This window comes from Hipposideros armiger, unplaced genomic scaffold, assembly GCF_001890085.2.
Source record: "Hipposideros armiger isolate ML-2016 unplaced genomic scaffold, ASM189008v1 scaffold_743, whole genome shotgun sequence".
Lineage (NCBI taxonomy): Eukaryota > Metazoa > Chordata > Mammalia > Chiroptera > Hipposideridae > Hipposideros > Hipposideros armiger.
The window spans coordinates 188,876-209,811 of record NW_017732093.1 but is presented as its reverse complement, the minus strand read 5'-3'; the positions used below and the strand labels follow the sequence as shown (position 1 = coordinate 209,811).

The following is a 20,936-nucleotide window of genomic DNA, read 5'->3' as shown; positions in this document are numbered from 1 at the left end:
CACACACACACACACACACACCAGAAATACTTAACACCAAGAGGAAAAAAAGCTTCAAAAAATAAAACAGCATCAATAAGCTGTGAGATAACTTCAAGCAGCCTAATAATCCTTAACGGAGAAGAGAGTGTGTGTGTGTGGGGGACGACACAGAAAACATATTTGAACAAATAATGGGTGACAATTTTATAGATTTGGTAGTAAACAAACTATAAACCCACATATCCAAGAATCTCTAAGGCCCCTGAATATGAAAAAGGGGAATAAAACAATACCAAAGCACATTATATTCAAATTGCTCAAAACTCATGATAAAAAAAAAATCTTAAAAGCAGCTGGGTGGTGGTTGAGGGATGGGAAAGACATGTTATATACAGAGGAACAAAGATAAAGATAGCAGATTTCTCATCTGAAAATAATGCAAGAAGACAATGGAGCAATGTCTCCCAATTACAGGGAAAAACCCTACCAACCTAAACTTCTATACCCAGATATTGTGTGACAAAGAATATGGTGGCCTTTGTCTTCAGTTCCTGGACTGAGCCTCTAAATCCTTGGAATTTTCCCAAGTGATAGGTGTGTCTTTGTTATTCATGACTGGACCTGATAGTTTATAAGACTGGGATGACTCAGGGTAAGGGCTGGCCATGCCAGAAAAACCAACTCATTGCATGAAGCCAGTATTACCTTAATACCAAACCAGATAAAAACATTACAAGAAGAGTATAGACCAGTATCTCTTATGAACATAGATACAAAAATGCTCAACAAGACATTTGAAATATAAAATCCAACGTATAAAAAATTATATACCACAACCAAGTAGAATTTATTCTAGCTATGCAAGGTTGATTCAACATTTGAAAATTAATCAGTATAATCTACCACATCAACAGACTAAAGAGGAAAAGCCATGTAATTGCATCAATTAACACAGAAAAGACATTTGACAAAAATTTAATACCCACTCCTGATTAAAAAAACCCTCAGTTGGGCTGGCCGAGTGATACGTTGGTTAGGAGTTGGCCTGGGATGCCAGCTCTGAGCAGCAGGACCCCGGTTCGGATCCCACATGAGGGCCAGTGACGCTGGGCCCTCTACAGCTAAGATGGTGAACAATAGCTCGACCTGGAGCTGGGCTGCTGTGAGTTGCCAGCAACGGCGTAGGCTGCAGTGGGGCTGGTCGGCAGCTGGCGTGAGCTCTTGTGAGCTGCCATGAGCCACCGTGCAATGGCTGATGAGCGACTGCCTCACCCAGGAAAAGTGCAATGATAATACCAACATGGGCCAGTGAAGCGACATCCTCCACAACTAGACTGAAGAACAAAAAGGACAGCAAGTTGTCTGTTCCCCTTCCCTGATTCCCCAAGGCTGTTCCCCTCCCCCCAATTCCCCAATAAAATCTTAGAAAAACAGCGAACTAGGAATAAAGGAAAACTTCCTCAACTTGATCAAGAGCATCTACAGAAGACATACTGCTAACAACAGACTGAGAAACTGGATGCTTTCCCTCTACAAGGCAAGATATCCCCCCCTCCCCACCACTCTATTCAATATCATACTGAAGTCCCAGTTAGTGCAGTAAGACTAGAAAAGGAAACAAAAGGTAAATAGATTGGGAAGGAAGAAATAAAGCTGTCTTTGTTTGCAGATGATGTGATGTCTATGTAGATTAAATAATCAACAAAAAAAGAAAGCAAGAAAAAAAATTTAAAAAATCACTGCTGGAAGAACTTATAAGCAATTATAGCAATGTCGCAGGATACAAGGCTAATGTACAAACCAACTGCTTTCCTTTATACTGGCAATGAACAACTGGTAGTTGAAATTAAAAATACAATTAACGTTAACATAAATATAAAAATGTTTACACATAAATTTAATACATTTACATACAAATCTACATGCTATAAACTATAAAACGCTGATGAAAGAAATCAAAGATCTAAATAAATGAGATGATACTGCATGTTCATGGATTGGGAGACTCAGTATTAAGTCTTATTAAGATGTCAATTCTTCCCAACTTGATCTATAGATTCAACGCAATTTCAATCAAAATCCCAGCAAGCTAGTGTGTGAATATCAATAGATTCTAAAGCTTATACGGAAAGGAAAAATAACCAGAATGGCTAACACAATACTGAAGAAGAACCAAGTTGGAGGACTGACATTACTTGATTTCAACACTCACCGTAAAGCTACAGCAATTAAGACAATGTGGTATTGGTAAAAGAAAAGAAACATAGATCAATGGAACAAAATAAAGCACCCAGAAATAGACAAACACAACTATAGTCAATTAATATTGACAAAGGAGCATAGGCAATTCAATGGAGTAGTCTTTTCAACAAATGGTGCTGGAACAATTGGGCATCTATATGCAAAAAAAAAAAAAAAAGGAATCTAGACACAGTCTTTCACAAAATTTAACTCAATATGGATCATGTAAATGATCCTAATGTAACATTTGCCTAAATGTAAAACACAAAACTACTGGGTTGCCGGAAAAGTCATGATATATTTTTTCTATGTTTTTCATTGCAAAAATGCGTCATGACTTCTGACAACCCAATATAAAACTTTTAGACAACATAGGAGAAAAACAAGGTAACCTTAGCTTTGGTAATGAATTTTTAGATATGAAACCAAAAGCATAATCCATGAAAGAAAAAAATTGGTAAGTTGGACTGCTTTAAAATTAAGAACTGCTCTGCCAAAGACACTGATAAGAGAATAATAAAGATAAGCTACAGTCAGAAAAAAAACCTTGCAAAACACATATCTCATAAAAGATCCACAACACACAAAGAACTCTTAAAGCTCAACAATAAGAAAACAACCTCAGTTAAAATTGGGTGGAGGGGTATCTAAATAGACATCTCATCAAAGAAGATATATAAGTAGCAAACAAGCATGTGAAAAGTTGCTCCACATTATCTGTCCTAGGAATTGCAAATTAAAACCACAATGGGATACTCACATACACCTATTAGAATGGCTAAAAAATGGACACTCTCTATTGCTTGTGAGAATGTGGAACAACAGAACTCTTATTCATTATTAGTGGGAATGTAAAATGGTATAGCTACTTTGGAAGACAGTTTGGCAGTTTCTTACAATGCTAAACATAATCTTATTGTACAGTTCAGCAACTGTACTCTAAGTAATTACAGATGGTCCCCAACTTACGATTCTGTGACTTGGTTTTATTATATATGAAAAATAAGCTTCACAAAGATATGTAGCTCTCAACGGAAGAAGTGCATTCATCATTGGCTGTATTTATTAGAGTATGATACTTGCCTTTCAATTTATCCAAAGGATGGTAAAGTTTACCTTCTGTGATATCATGCAGTTTTTCTTAGACTCTAATGGAAAGGTTTAGAATATTTTAATATTTTTACAAATAGGTTCAAAAATCTATTGAATATTTCATTTGGAAGATGAGAAACATTCCATTTCCAATGTTTTTAATTGGCAGATTTACCTGTTTCAGTAAGTGGCATCATTTTTTGTCAACAAAATCAAATAGATGGGAACATTTTCAAAATGCTCTCTTCATGGCACAAATTTCTTTCAAAATGTAGCTATTGTTTCATTCATTGTTAAAATGTCAACTTCACCCTAAAGGGAGGGCTAAGAGTATTTGCCACTCCCCCACAAAAAATATCTCCAAGGCAGCATATTACTAAAAATCACTTGTTACCAAAGAAAAGGTCAGCAAAATTGGAACACTTGACATTTTATAAAAGAAAACTGCATTATATCATTTAGTCTGACCATTCTTTTAAGTAATTTGCCACAAGACAACCAGTAAATTTCCTTCTTACATAAAATGTTTCAAATATCCCTCCATACAGTATTATAAGGTATTGTAAAAATTACACGTTGTAATATGCTGAAGGGAAATGAATGACTGAGTCTATAGTAGAAGTCCATTCTTTGTTCATGTTACATTATGTACAATTTATGACACAGTCTGACATATGGATCTAATTGACAGTGTCAACCCATACCTAATTTACTTTTCATTTTTCAGATAAAAAAATAAGTAGATGTTTTAATATCCCGCCCCCCCCCCAACACCCAAAAGGATCATATTTAGAGAACCACTTTTGGAGAATATTGTTATTCAAAACTTCTAAGTACTAGAACCACAAGTCTAAAGTGATATACCGTATTTCCCCATGTATAAGAAGCACCCTTTTAAAAAATTTTTGGAGTCTAAAAACTGGGTGCGTCTTATATAGTGGTTGTAGGTTTTTTTACTTGCATTTCCTGTTTTGCGCTTGTTTTTTTGCGCTCGTACAACCACTGTATAAGACGCACCCAGTTTTTAGACTCCAAAATTTTTTTAAAGGGTGCATCTTATACATGGGGAAATACGGTATTAGAAGAAAATGTCCAGCTTCAAAATTTAGAATGGACTGAGTAGAAAGATAAGGAGTTGGGGGGGGGTTTCTTCAATAACTGAAATGAAAGGTGATTAGGGCCTCCATAGGCCATAACACAGTCAGAATGTATTCACCCAGAGTTAGTTTAAAAAGCTTCTACGTCAAAGGCTTCTTCTGAGTCTTCAATTGCGTATATGCTCTGGTTCTCTTCTGTTCACCTAGTTTTGAATCCTTGATATATTCAAAGGTACCAAAGAACCAAAGGTACCATATGGTACATCCTTATTCCAGTGTTGATAAGGTAAGCACTTATTCATTTATCAGCTTTTAAGGTTTATACATTTGTTCATTAAAACTTTTTAGAGCTGGTTCACAATTCAACATTTTATATACCAAATATGGCCAACACCAGAGAAAGAAAATGACTCACAAGGTATGGGGTAGTTGCCAGATTACAGCTCAAAACAGACCTCTACCTACATCATGGTAATCTTTGGCAAAATAGCATCTGTAGTTCAGGGGGAAATAACAATGGATTCCTACCATCTGGAAGCTGATGAAATATTATAATAAACAGATTATAATAAGCCATGCTCCAATACACTTCTCAAAAGATAGTATTCGGACACTAACCAGTACACTGCAATTCAATTCTGACATCAGCCACTTGGAGTGAAGACCTGACAGGTTAAGGGCAGAGTCCTCAACAAGACTGCCTCACTTCCTGCACCAGCCATAAATCTTGTGGTGGGGAGATGCCAAGGCCACCTGTACTTCTGATCTACTGACTATAAATGTGAAGGTTTCTACGCCTCCCCACTCCAGGTTTAATAATTCATTAGAACAACTCACAGAACTCAGAAAATGTTCATTATTACACCTTTATTATAAAGGATGCACATAGGCAAGGTCAGGGAAGAAATACAGAGCTCCCATGCCCTCCTGCCCTTGTGGAATCAGGGCACATCACCCTCCCAGCACATAAATGTGTTTACCAACCATGAAACTCGACTCTGAGCTTTGGTATCCACAGGTTTCACTGCGGTTTCACTACATAGGCATAATTGATTAAATCATTGGCTATGCAACTGAGCTCAATCTCTAGCTCTTATCCCCTCCCCAGGAGGTCTGGCTAGTCCAAAGTCCCAACTTTTTAATCATGTGGTTGGTCTTCCAGGTGACTAGCCTCCATCCAGAAGCTATCTGGGGTGGGGTGGGGTGGCACACCTTGAGTTGACTCCTTAGCGTAACAAGGACACTTATGACTCAGGAAATTCCAAGGTTTTTACAAGCTCTCTGCCAGGATCCCAGGATAATTATAGACCATAGAAATTGTTTATTATACTATAGATGCTAAGGCCTAAAATGTTTGTTCTTTTACTGTGTTTTCTCTACTTCTCCAATATTCATTTTACCTTGAAAAGGCCAAAATTACTAATATGAAGATTGTGATAGAATAAAATTGATAATTTGAATTGGTTTTATTTTGAGGGAAGATTAAGATGTTAAAATATTAACATTTTGAAGCAAGTATTTAAATTGATTCTTATTAATGACTTATACTCATAAGTTGTGGCTCCAGAAAAATCTTATCAAGAGCTCTTCCTTAAAAACAGCCAGAAGTGAACCAAAAAATCTGATAGAAAACCCAGCAAGCAGGTGTTTTTCCAGGAGATAGTTCAAAGGCAAGTAATCATCTATCCCAGAGAAACAAGTTACAGTGAAACAAACAGAACTGGGAACAGTCAGTTGACCTTGAACCAGTTGTTTCACTTACACAGTTCAACAAGTTATAAAGTAATATATAGCAAGCACCTGTGTCAATACCATCCAGGTTAACAATGCCAACTTCCAAAATGCCTTTACATAATCCTTCCAATCAAAACCCCTTCCCTTCCTCAATAAAGGTAAGCATTACCCTTTTATGGCAATTATTTCCTTATAGCTTTACCAACTAAGTATGCATCTCTAAATACTTGAGTTTAGTTTTTTCTCATACAATTTTTAAAATTGAAATACAATTCACATATCATAAAATTCACCCTTTTAAAATGCACAGTTTAGTGGATTTTTTGTATATTCACAAAGTTGTGCACCATCACCGCCCTCTACTTCTAGAACGTTTTTATCACACACACTTGTTAGCAGTCAGTCACTCTTCATTCCCCTCTTCCCCAAGCAACCACTTACTAATCTACTTTCTATTTCTATGGAATTCTTTATCCTGGATATTTCATAGAAATGTAAACATAAAATATGTGACCTTTTGTGTTCTAGTTTGTCTATTTTTAAACTTTACATAAGAAAATGCCAAACTTTCCCAAAAATGGTTGTACCAAATTTATACTTCCACTAGTAGTGCTTAAGAGTTCCCATTGTTTCATATATGTATTTGCACTTGGTTTTGTCACTATAAGCCATTTTTGGTGGTCATATAATGGTATCTCACTGTGATTTTATTTTGCATTTCCATAATTACTAATCAGATGAAAGTTATCTTTCCATGTATTTACTGGCTACTTGGATTGCTTTTGTGAACTGCCTGTTCAAGTCTCTTGGCCGTTTTCCAGTCATATTATCTTTTTTATTTTATAGATTTTCTGGAGTTCTTTAAATGTTCTGTATCCAAGCCCTTTGTCAGTTTTAAGTGTCATAATTATTTTCTTCTACTTTTAGCTCGTCTTTTCATGGTATCTTTTGATGACTAAAAATCCTTAAATTTAATGTAGTCAAATCATTAACTTTTTCTTTCATGTCCTTTAAAAAAAAACCCTTTATGTCCTTTTCAAAAATAAAGATATCCTCCTTTATACCTTCTAAAAGTTTAGTGCTTTGTCTTTCACATTTAAATCTACAATTCACACATATTAAATAATCACATTGTATGCTTTAAATATCTTACAATTTTATGTCAATTACACGCTAATGAAGCTGAAAAAAAAATCTAAAATTTACCTGTAATTTATTTTTGTAAGGTAAGAGCTAAGTTTTTCAGTTTCTCCATATGTACATACAATTGTCCCAGTGTCACTTTTGTCATAAATCAAGTGTTCATATAATGTACAGATTTGTTTCTGGGGTCTTCTTTCTCCTTCTCCTACATCTAATCTTTCCTTCAATATTCCTTATTTAAGTTAAGGATGTTTCATCACTCATTAATCACCCAACCAGGAAATCTGGAGACAATCAATTCTAATCCCTGCTGATTCAACCCCATAAATTTTTCTCATATTCATTTATAATATTCCCTTACATCTTGACAATGGCAATGGCCTCTTAACTAGTCTTCCAATTGCCAGCGTATCCTTAATTTTGTATTCCCAAGCACCCTGAACATACACTTGGTATAGCCGTTAACATGTTAGGTGAAACTTGACTGCTCACTGTGGACACAGCTTCCCCTGCAGCTCTCTCAAGTAATGACTGCTTTCACACTCCCTTTCCTTTACAACACTGGGCCTAGAGATGGGATAAGGTATTCTGCTGGCTCTTCATGTTCTCTTCCAGGCAATCCAGCCGTACTTCCCCATCTTGAAATCAGGACTAATATACTGACTTATGCACAGTAGTGTCCAGAAGCATCTCAAACTTACTATATCAAGGATCAGAGGTCTGGAATACAATGATTATTTTGCTGCTGGTGGTGGTGGTGGGGGGATGAGGTTTCTAGATGGTACAAGGTAGAAAGATTGGAGGTAGTACTTAAAAAGCAGGAGGAATGAAACTAAAATTATGGAGATGAGGTCTGAAGTATAAGTACAGGGCGTAAGTGACTGAGGTAGTACGGAGCTAGTTAGTAAGGTCATTGACCAGAAAAATTCATGAGTTATGCAGTTGTTCATAAATGTGGGGGGGGGGAGGGGAAATCTGTGCAATTGGTTGATATTCACAGAGCCCATGACATTCTCTTTGCCGTTTTGCAAGAGTCAAAATCAATAATTTTCACAGGTTTAGTATTTCCAATTCTAACAATTTGCTCTTTTCCATCTTCCTCTGGTTCATCTTCTTCCAAAAGCTCACTGGTAGACAAGAATTCAAAGAACTGAAAGTCCTATGAACTGAAAAGATCAACTACAAGTGTACTGAAACCATGAAGAATGATGGAGAGTTAGAACTGAAGAATCATAGTGAGTCAAGAGCTAAAATACATACAGCTGCAATGATGGGTAGTAAGTGATATAATTTAATGGTATAAGATTCAAAGTTTTGGGGCATTAGGAAGAAGAGAGGGAGAATCATGAAAAGACAAGGAGGACACCTACTCTTCCATTCAGGCCCAATGGTAAGAGGTTATGGGAGAGGAAGAGCTAACGCTTGAGAGGGCTGTAGGACAATCAGTGTTCTAACCCTTCCCTCTCCCCCAGGATTCCATTAGAATAAGATTGAGCATATAGATTATGCTGATAATGGACTATGAATTCCAGAAAGTACATTAGAAGGGTTTCAAGAGTCAGAGAGGGATGAGAAAAAGGGACAGAACAGGGAACCGTCAAAGATTTATAGGAATTAAGTGTAGAAGACGGGAGGGGCTGGTACCTGGGGGTTCCTGTGGTGACTAACAATAAACAGGGAGAAGGGATACTGAAATTAGCCCTAGTAGATGCAAGTCAGACAGAAGTGAGGAGGCTGCAAATGTTGGGGAGTAAAGAGGTGTGGATTACAGGGGCTTGCTCTTGACCCAGAATTATAGGAGCTGAATGCTTAAGGAAAACATACCTCTTAGTCCCAGTATACTAGTGTAAAATCAGATAACATGTAACAAACATCATATAAATATGCACACCTACTAACCTGTTAATCTTATTCTTAAAAGTTACACAGTATATTCAATGACTCAGCAATTCCATGCCTATATATACATCCTAGACAGTTTTTGTACACACAAGTTTGGACAATTAAGTTTGCAAACTTTTCACCGTTTAAGTACACGGTGGAAAGTTCGCGAACTTAATTGTCCAAACTTTCTTATACACAAAAGGAACATGAAGAGGATATTTATTGCAGCACTGACTATAACAGTAAAAAATGAAAACCAACCTAAATGTCTGTGCTAGTTACCAGTTTAATACCTCTCAGCTCCAAATTCATCCTTCAATACCTGCTCTGGGATAAAGGAGAGAATTCCTTTAAGCAATTTTCCTTTACAGTGAGCACCATGTTAAACATTCTCAATAGAGGGTGCTGGAGGGACACTGAAGAGGCTCCTGGTGCAGTTCCAGCAACTGCACCATCAGTTGCACACGGAGTGAGGACACACAGGGGTGCTCTGACACAGTCATATGCTGGCAACCCTGCCTAGCCCAGCCTGGTGATCACCTTTCCACACCCCTCCATGCAAGGACTCGTTGCTCTGGGCATGCACACACTAGTGCCCTGACTCCCTCTGCTTGCCTGCTCCATTCCCCACACCCTAGGGTTTGTCTTCTACCATTCCCGAGGATTATAATATGCTCCCAGCCTCCCGCTCCCAACAGCACCTCCTCTCTCTGTGCAGGCCTGCACACTGGCTGTAACTTGCAAGTGCTCCAGAGGGTGCTTCCTGATTGCTCAGTGACTGTGGACCAGCTCTGGTATGGGCACACCAGCAAACACCTCTGCCATCCAGTGGGCTGCAGCTATACCTTCTCCAACAAGGTCTGAGTCCAGCCAAGAGGAAGTCCAAATCCACTCTAGAGAGCCTTCCTACCAGGTCTGTTCTTCTCTTGGTACTTTTCCTCAGCTTTATGGCACCCATTAGAGTTCTCTTACATCTTCAAGTTACTCTTCTATTGTTGTAATTAATAATTTTAGTAAACTTTACCTGTTTAAATCACTGTGTTGTTTGTCTCCTGATTAGGCCCAGACTGATACAATGTCCATCAATAAGAAATATGTAAATTGTGGTACAGTCATACAATGGAATACACTCTGGAGGCAATAAAAATAAAGAACTAACTTCCTGTTTATGGTCTGGCATGTAAGGAGTTTAGAGGTCTCTGCTCCATACTACCAAGTAAAAAGCCGAATAAACTGAAAAACAAACAACTCTTCTTAAATTGGTCAGAGAAGTGAAGTGACAGAGCAAACTGCTGGCCCCAAATGAGAGAGACAGACAAGCGGATACAGAGAATCACAACTTAGCAGAATAGAAATCTCCACAGAAGCCAGTGCCAAGGTAGGAAAACCTGAATTGGAATTGATGAACTGCTGGAGGCTGTGTGCAACAACTCTGAGAGTTAAAAACTCCTGGGGGGGCTGGCCGAGTGGCTCAGCTGGTTAAGAGCTCGCTTGGGAGCGCCAGCTATGAGCAGCAGGGCTGTGGTTCGGATCCCACATTGAGGGCCAGTGACGCTGCACCCTCTACAGCTAAGATGGTGAACAACAGCTAGACCTGGAGCTGGGCTGCTGTGAGTCGCCGGCCACGGTGTGGGCTGCAGCAGGGCTGCAGTGGGGTGCCGTGAGCTACGTGAGTGGCTGGCAGCCAGCGTGAGCGGCCGACCAATGACCAGCGACCGATTGCCTCACCCGGGAAGAGCACAATGACCATACCAACATGAGCCAGTGAAGCAACATCCTCCACAACTAGGCTGAAGAACAAAACAGCAATTTGTCTACCTGTCTGTTCCCCTTCCCCGATTCCCCAACGCTGTTCTCCTCCCCCCAATTCCCCAATAAAATCTTTAAAACAAAACAAAATAAAAAAACTCTTGGGGGATGTAGTCATAGAGGGATTCCTATACTATTGAGTTTTACCAGGAGTTCTACCAGGTCTTCTCAGTGAGTAGCTGAGAAAAATCCCCTCAAGCTTCCAGCAGGGGGAGTAAAGGAACCATTTTGAAATATACCAGAACATTCTGTTCTTAACAAGGCCTGCCCTCAGGAGAAACTATGTTACCAGAGCTTAACCTGCTAGGGTTTGATCAGAGCCCAACCTACCTGGGGGAAGGGAAATACCTAACTCCAACCCTCTCCAGCCATCTTGTCCCACCTAAGAGGAGGTGGGAGTGGGGTTTATACTAAGAAGCCCTGGTGAAGTTCATAGTCCAAAGGCACAGGCTCACCATAGGACTCAAGCCTAATCATAGGACTACAGAACACTTCCCCTCCCCCTACACTTTACTACTACATTACTAAAGGCCTATTTACAGCAGTTCTTTTTACGTAGTGCATCATGTCTATAACCGAAAATTATAAGGCATACTAAACAGCAGCACATGCAGCTGGAAGAAATTAAACAAGCATCAGAACCAATCAGATATGACAGGAATGTTGAAATTATCAGAGCAAAATATATATTTTTTTAATTATGAAATATACTAAGGGCTTTAATGGAAAAAGTAGGCAACATGCAAGAACACATGGAAAATGTAAGTAGAGAGGTGGAAATCCTAACAAAAAATAAAAAATAAATGCTAAAGGTCAAAAACACTGTAACAGTAGGAAGAACGCCTTTGAAGGGCTCATTAGTGGATCGGAAACAGTTGAGGAAAGAATTTCTGTCCTTGAGGATATGACACTAGAAACTTTGCAAACTGAAAAGTGAAGAGAAAATAAAAACCAGAATAAATTAGAATAGAATATCCAAGAACTGTGGGACAACTGCTAAAGGTGTAACATACGTATAATGGGAATACCAGAGGAAAAGAAACAGAAGAAATATTTGAAACAACAGAATTTCCCCCAGTTAATGCCAGACACAAAACCACAGATCCAGGAAGCCCAGAGAACACCAAGCAGGATTAAATGCCAAAAGAACTATACCTAGGCATATTATATAAGAAGCCAGAAGGACAAAACACCTTATCTAGAGAGGACCAAAGATAAGAATCACATTCAACTTCTCAGAAACCACACAAGCAAGAAGAGAGTCAAGTGAAATACTTAGTGTTGAGAGGGAAAGAAACGTATCAGCCTAAAATTCTGTGCCCTGCAAAATTATCCTTCTAAAGTGAAGGAGAGGGCCGGCAGAGTGGCGTGATGGTTACGAGCTGGCTTGGGACGCCAGAGGGCCCCGGTTCAGATCCCACATATGAGGGCCAGTGACACTGCCCTCCACAGCTAAGATGCTGAACAACAGCTCTCCCTGGAGCTGGGCTGCCGTGAGTTGCCGGCGGCGTAGGCTGCAGCACCTGTGGCAGTGGGTTGCCATGGGCTACTGTGTGTAGCCAGCAGCCAGCGTGAGCGGCTGTCCAGAAGCTGGCGACTGATCTGCCTCGCCTGGGAAGAGCGCAATGATGGTGCCAACTTGGGCCAGTGAAGCAACGTCCTCCACAACTAGACTGAAGAACAAAAAGACAGCAACTCGTCTGTTCCCCTTTCCCCATTTCCCCAGCGCTGTTCCCATCCCCCCCAATTCCCCAATTAAAAAAAAAAAAGTGAAGGAGAAACAAACACTTTCTCAAACAATAACAGGGAATTTTTTGCCAGTGAACCTGCCTTACAAAGAATTAAAAATTCTAAAAAGAAAAGAATTAAAAGTTCTGAGAAAAGGAAAATGATAAAGGTCAGAAACTCAGATCTGCATAAAGAAAGGAATAAGCGAAGATAAAATTAAAACTTTGATTTTTCATATTCTTAATTGATCTACAGATAACAGTTTGTTTAAAATAATAGCAACAATGTATGATTATGTATGCGTACTGTGTATATATATATTGTGTGTATATATATGTACACACACGCGCACATGCTTATATATAAGTGAAATGAATGCCTGCAATAATACAAAGAACAGGAGGGAAGAACTGGGATTATTTATTATAAGGTATTTGTATTACCTATGAAATAGCATAGTGTTATAAGTGGACTTGGATTAGTTGTAAATGTATACTGCAAACATTAAAAAATGTTTTAAAAAAATTGCAATTGATATGCTAAAAAAAGAGAGAAAATGGAATCATATAAAATGCTCAGTTAAAACACAAAAGAGAGAAAAAGAGTAGATGATAAAAAATAGGGGCAAAGGCTACAGGCAACAAATGGAAAACAGTAACAAATATGGTTGATATTAATCCAGTTATATCAATATAACTGGATTAATTATATAACATTATATAACAACTTAATTATATAACAACTTATATGTAAAAGCTCTAAATAAGTCAATTATCAGAGATTGTTACAGTGATTTAAAAAATAAGACCCAACTATATGTTTTAAATATAAAGATGCACATAGATTAAAAGTAAATGGATAATGATATATCATACTAACACTAATCAAAAGAATGTAGGAGTAGCTATATTAGTTTCAAACACAGCAGACTTCAGAGCAACAACAGTTATCAGGATATAAAGAGGGGCATCATATGATAAAGGGGTCTACACTCAAAGACAACATAATAATCCTTAATGTGTATGCACCTAACAACAGAGCCTCAAAATATGTGAAGCAAAACTGTTAGAACAGCAAGCAGAAATAGATGAATCCACTATTATAGTTAGAGACTTCAACACTCCTCTATCAGAAATGGATAGCTTTAACAAGCAGAAACTCAGTAAGGGCATAGTTGAACTCTACAGCACCACCAAGCAACTGGATATAATTGACATCCACAGACCAATTCATCCAATGACAGCTGAATACACATTCTTCTCAAGCTCACATGGAATAAGATAGACCATACCATACAAATTTAAAAGAAAAGAAATCATACAATGTCTACTTTCAAATCACAATGGGATTAAACTAGTAACCAACAACAGAAAGATAACAGAAAGAAAAAATCCCAGAGTACTTGGAAATTAAACAACACACTTTAAAATAACACATGGGTGAAAGAAGAAATTTCAAGGGAAATGAAACAATATTTTGAACTAAATGAAAATGAAAATATAACTTATCAAAATTTGTAGGATGCAGCAAAACACGGCTTAGAGAGAAATTTATAGCATTAAATGCATATATTAGGAAAGAATATCTAAAATTAATCATCTAAGCCTCCACCTTAAGAAACTAGAAAAAGAGCAAATTAAACCCAAAGAAAGCAGATGAAAAGAAATAATAAATACTACAGCAGAAATAAATAAACTGAAAACAGGAAACTAATATAGAAAATCAACAAAACCAAAAGCTGGTTCTTTGAAAATCAACAACAAAATGGACAGGCTAAGAAAAAAAAAAAGAGAAAACACAAATCCTAACATCAGAAATGAAAGAGGGAATATCACTACAGATTCCATGGAAATTAAAAGGGTAATAAAGAAATATTATGAACAACTCTATCCCCACAAATTTGATAACCTAGATTAAAAAGATCAATACCTTAAAAGACAAAATCTGCCAAAGCTCACAAGAAGAAACAAATTGAATAGGCTTATATCTATTAAAATTTCATTAATAATTAATAATCTTCCAAAACAGAAAGCATCAGGCCCAGATGGGTTTACTGGTAAATTCTACCAAACATTCAGGAAGAAATTTTACCAATGCTGCACTGTCACAATCTCTTCCAGAATATAAAAGCAGAGGGAACACTTCCTAACTTATTCTATGAGGCTACCATTATCCTAACACCAAAACCAGGCACAGACATTACAAGTAAAGAAAACTACAGACTAATATCACTCATGAACACAGACGCAAAATCCTCAACAAAATATTACCAAATCCAAACTGACAATGTACAAAGGGAATTATACACCATGACCAGCATGTCTGGATCAACATTTGAAAAACAAGTAATGCAATCTATCAATCACATCAATAGGCTAAAGAAGCAAAATCAAATGATCATATCAACAGATGACAAAAAAACATTTGGCAAAATCCAAAAACCACTCATGATTTTAAAAATGCTCAACAAATTAAGAATAGAAGGGAAGTCCTCAACTTTATAAAGAAACCTACAAAAACTTATAGTTAATATCATACTTAATGGTGAGAAACTTGAAGCTATTCCACCAAGATCAGGAAAATGGCATAAATGTATCTTCTTACCACTGCTTTTCAATATCATACTGTAGGTCCTAGCTAATACAATAAGAAGAGGAAATAAAAGGTATACAAATTGGGAAAGGAGAAATAAAACTACCTTTGTTTGCAGATGACTTGATGGCCTATGTAGAAAATCTGAAAAAAAAATTGACAAAAAAACCTCCTATAACTAATAAGCAGTTAAAGTTGAAGGAATATGAGGCTGATGTACAAAGTCAACACTTTATACTATTAATGACCAAGTGCAATTTGAAATTGAAAATATATTAGAATTCACATTAGCACCCCCCCAAAATGAAATACTTAGGTATAAATCTAATAATGTAGAAAATCTATGAGAAAAACTATAAAACTCTGATGAAAGGTATCAAACAGTAACTACATAAATGGAGAGCTATTCCATGTTCATTGATAGAAAGACTTGATATTGTCAAGATGTCAGTTCTTAACTTCATCTATAGATTCAACGCAATCCCAATGAAAATCGCAGCAAATTATTTTGTAGATATCAATAAATTGATTCTAAACTTTATTAGGAGAGGCAAAAGACCCAGAATAACTAATTCAGTATTGAAGGAGGAGAACAAAGTTGGAGGACTGATACTACCAAACTTCAAGACTTAGACTATAAAACTATGGTAATCAAGACTGTGTTGTTATAGAAAGAACAGACAAATAGATTAATGGAATAGAACAGGGACAGAATACAGAGCCAGAAATAGACCCACAAAAATGTAGTCAACTGACTTTTGACAAAGGAGCAAAAACAATACAATGGGAAAAAGACAGTCTTTTCAACAAATAGTGCTAGAATAACTGAACATCCACATGCAGAAAACCTGTATTTAGACACAGACTTTCATAAAAATTAACTCAAAATGAATCACAGACCTAAACATAAAACACAAAACTATAAAACTCCTAGAAGATAACATAGGAGAAAATCTTGATGATCTTGGGTATGACAATGATATTTTACATAAAACACCAAAGGCATGATCCATGAAGGAAATAATTGATAAGCTGGTCTTTATTAAAATTAAAAACTTCTGCTCTGCCAAAGTATATGAGAAAACAGTCCACAGAGAAAATATTTGCAAAAGACATCTGATAAAGGACTGTTATCCAAAAGATACAAAAAACACTTAAACCTCAACAGTAAGAAAAACAATCTGATTAAAAATGGGCAAAAAATCTGAACAGACACTTCGTAAAGAAGATATACAGATGGCAAGTAAGAAAGCATATGAAAAGATGTTCAAATCATATATTATATAGTAGAGATATGCAAACTGAAACAACACGATAACCACTACAAACCTACTAGAATGGCCAAATTCCAAAACAGACACCACCAAATGCTGGTAAGGATGTGGAACAATAGGAATTCTCATTTGTGGCTGGTGGGAATGCAAAATGGTACAGCTACTTTGGAAGACAGTTTAGCAGTTTCTTTTAAAACTAAACATACCCTTAACGATATAATCCAGCAATCATGCTCGTTGGTATTTACCCAAATGAACTGAAAACTTAAGTCCATGTAAAAATCTACACACAGATGTTTATAGCAGCTTTCTCCATAATTGCCAAAACTTGGAAGTCACCAAAATGTCCTTCAGTAGATGAGTGGATAAACTGAAACATCTAGACATGGGATGTTAGCTTCAGTGCTAAGAAGAAATGAACTATCAAGCCATGATAAGACACGGAGGAATCTTAAATGCATGTTATTAAGTGAAATAAACCAATCTGAAAAGGCTACAGACTGTATGATTCCAACTACATATGACATTCTGGAAAAAGCAAAATTATGGAGACTATGAGAAGATCAGTGGATGCCAGGTGTTGGGCAAGGGAGGGATGAAAAGGTACAGCACAGAAAAATTTTAGGGCAGTGAAACTATTCTCTATGATAATACAATGCTAGATACATGTGATTATACATTTGCCAAAAACCACAGGATGTACGACACCAAGAGTGAATCCTAACATACTATAGTCTTTGGGTGATAATGATGTGTCATTGAAGGTTCACCAATTTAACAAATGTGCCATGCTGGTGCAGGATATTGATAATGGGGAAGGTTGTGCATGTATGGGGATGGGGTATATGGGAACTCTCTGTACTTATTGCTCAGTTTTGCTGTGAGTCTAAAACTACTCTAAAAAGCAAAGTTTATTAGTTAAAAAAAAAAATTAACTAGGAAGGTTCAACTTCCAGAATGGCTGAGTAAGTGCCTCCTGAACTGACCTTACTATAATTGCAATCTACTTATATATAGTAAATATATTTAATATTGAACTGAGTTGTATGAAATAAATGGACCTACTTTCAAATTAACAGATCTCTTATTATTCAACAGATTCCAGACTTTAAAGTGAAGAAGTCTTGGAACATCCTGAGAACCCAAATATCAGGATCTATAAGATCTCAGGATATAATCTGATGTGAAGTTTGATCTGGATGGAACAATCAGTGCTGGCTTATAGACGTATAGAGTCTATAGCCATGAATTGGCTTTTAAGCCAATTCTTCCTCCCTGGATCTGAGCTCCACCTGGATTTTATGCAGTGATTTGGGGAGAGATGATGATGATGACAGCTAACACTTATGGAGTACGAAGCATGTTACACATACTATCTCAAAGCTAGAGTCCACAGACCCAGGCAGGCTGAGAAGGCCAGATGATGTTCTCAATCAAAGCCACTTGAGTAGGAAAGATTTAGTCCTAAACTCTAACTGCCAGGAATCTAAATAAAGAGATAATCATTTCAGAGAAGAGCAGCCAGTAGTAATTACTGCCCAGTACTCACATTACAGTTGGGAAATTATGTACAAGGTCTAAACGTGCTAAAGTTATTTCTATATGATGAAAAGTCAGACATATGCTGAGTTTTTACAAAACTCCAGGGTAGAAATGCACTATCTGAACTAATAACTACCCAGCCAATTTTGCAGGGGAAAGTACTTAAGCACAATGAGACCTTTGCTTTAAAGGCCAAGTATGTCCTCAACTCCCTGGGGCCTTCTGTGCTCTTGGTGGTGTCTTCTAATGTAAGAGTTAGTGTTTGAGAGTGTAATTGCTATTGGAGAAGGGTCATGAGCACACTGAATAGCTGGATCTGAGCCCAGCAAAATGAGACGCTCCTCCCAAAGACAAAGATCAATTTCAGAATCACCAGATTCTCAAAGTGCTCAAACAACTACTCCATATGCACCCTCACTTTCTCTCTCCAAAGACACAGTTAACTGTGAGCAAAGAGACAAACCCAAGTGGAACAGACCTGTCTTATTAGGCTTCATGCCAAACTGTTTCACTGCTTTGGTGCCCTTTTATGGCCCAAAGACAGACATGGCTTACCAAAGCCAGGCAGCAAGCTCTGAATGGCTTTCTATGGTTCCAAGCCTGCTCCATTTCCATTACCCCTAGGTTGGGAACTTCCATTGTAAATAGCAGAGCAACAAACAGTGTAGCAGTGCAGCAACCCCTTCAGCAAAGTTGAAAAGCCAAAACCCCTCATCTGGCTCCTCTGGCTCCTCTAGAGCAAAATACATGACTAACTCAAATGAGGTCTTCTGCCTCATAATTTTTACATATTCCTCAGCCCGAGGCAAGTAAATCAGTCCTTATACTGTCTGGTGGAGACTGTATGGAACAGTCTAAATGCATGAGATCGTTTGCTTCAATTACAGTATGTGAAATCAATGTCAACATGAAACACATATTTCTTTTACTGTATTTGCCGGTGTATAAGACGACTCGGTGTATAAGACGACCCCCTAACATTTCCACTCAAAATACAGAGTTTGTTATATGGTCGGCTGTGTGCGATTTTGCGAGTGTGGTAAAATCGCATAACAGCAAAATCGCATAACAGCCGAGCATACACCCAGCAGCGCTGCTGATGCCTGAACGGTATGTGGAATGAAGTGGGCGGGCATCGGGAGGCCACTATGGCACGGGGCAAGCACTATGGGCAGTCTATCTGAAGTGTACCTGGCGTATAAGACGACCCCCCACTTGGAGGCATATTTTTCAGGGCCAAAAAATCGTCTTATACGCCGGCAAATACGGTACTTTTTTTGACTCCTGTTCTAACAGAGGGAAAATTATCAGAAGTTCCATGAGGAAGAAAATCATCTCTGTAAGCTTTGATCCTTGGGCATGGTAGAACAAAATGTTAATGAAGCCTTCATCACATGGCCAGATAGCTGGAGTCATTACACACTCTCAACACACAGGCACAGAGGCCATGGATCCAGGATACATACCTGGCTCCAAGATAAGCACAAAACACAAAGAAATGTTCACAGGTTAAGGAAAGATACAACAAAGAGTCAAAAACACATTAGCCCTGAGGGCCTGCACCAGAATCCAGGGCTCCTGGCTCCTCCAATGACCCGAGGGAAACCGCATCTCCCCAACCTCAGCTTCCTCAGTTAGGAAATGAGGTGCCTGATGGAAGCCAGCGTTGGCCGACGGGCACAGACATCACTGGAGGAGGAGATGATTTCTGGCGGCCCGGAAGCAATTCTGAACATTTTAATAATGATGTGTTTATCTTTACAGACACCTTCTATTGTTTTCCCACACACAGTTGTGACATAGGGTTTTATTTAAAAATAAATTTGCTTTTGCATAAAAAACCAAAAAACAAAACACATTAGCCCATAGAAAGCATGTCCGTGAGCTCTGTATGCTTCAGTCAGCCAAGTGAAGTGACAACATAATGCACTGAACTGCACAAAGTGAGAAGTAGGAAAGAAATTGGGCATTTTTCATTCCGCCTTTCTTAACCTTCAAGCACTCACCTGTGTGGCCATGGAGTGGTGAGTGTGGCCGTGGTAGTGTAGGTGATGTGCTAGAGGTCACAATCAAACTCTTGCGGTTACTTGTCCGACAACTGCAATGAAAACACAAATGTCAGTTACAATGGGGTCACACCATGGGCCCAGAGACCGTGAATGGCTATTGAGGAACAAAAGAATAGCACCATTCCATGGATTGAGCAGTATACTGTTTTAAACTGAACTGTTAGCAATTACTGTTTGCACCAGTGAGATTTCATAATTCATCACCTTGGAATAACTTTTGTCAGTTTTGATTTTTACTTTGTATTGCCATTGCCTTTTCCCAATGTCTAGCTTTTGCTTCCCAGAAAAACACAAGGAGCTCCCTAAAGATAACAACTACTTCTTAAATGGTATCTAATGAAGAATGACTATGGCAAATTTGATTTAGAAAACAAAAAACACAAGTCACAGATATTCTCATTTCTCATAAAAATTAGTGCTGTTACCATAAAAACAAAACTATTAACTTAACCTATGAAATTTATTTTAAAAAACTGCTTACTCAGCGAATTCAGTAATATTCTCATCTCACCATAAATTTCAAAACAGGCCTGGGTTCCTTCTATGAAGTTGGCTTTCCATTACATGTGAATGTCTGAGGTTTTTTCCTGTGGTTGGAGAAAACCAGATCATGGTGAAAAGCTATTTCATGCTACCTGCTACTGAAAAGTGTGTACAAATTTATTTGAGAATCAGGCCCATCTTTTTTTTTTTTTTTTTAGCTGAGCCATCCTGCTACCTGTTGGCAGCTCAGCGGCTGCTCAGCTCGG

General features: G+C 37.9%; 1 protein-coding gene across 8 annotated transcripts in view; it reads right to left on the bottom strand.

The window, feature by feature from the left end:
• MAST2 (microtubule associated serine/threonine kinase 2) overlaps positions 1-20,936 on the bottom strand; it is a 217,343-nt gene that overhangs the window by 32,009 nt on the left and 164,398 nt on the right. For all 8 annotated transcript variants that reach the window (XM_019628006.1, XM_019628000.1, XM_019627999.1 and 5 more), the window contains one exon: positions 20,125-20,216. In XM_019628006.1, the coding sequence (XP_019483551.1) occupies positions 20,125-20,216 (92 nt within the window). The remainder of the gene's footprint in view (positions 1-20,124; positions 20,217-20,936) is intronic.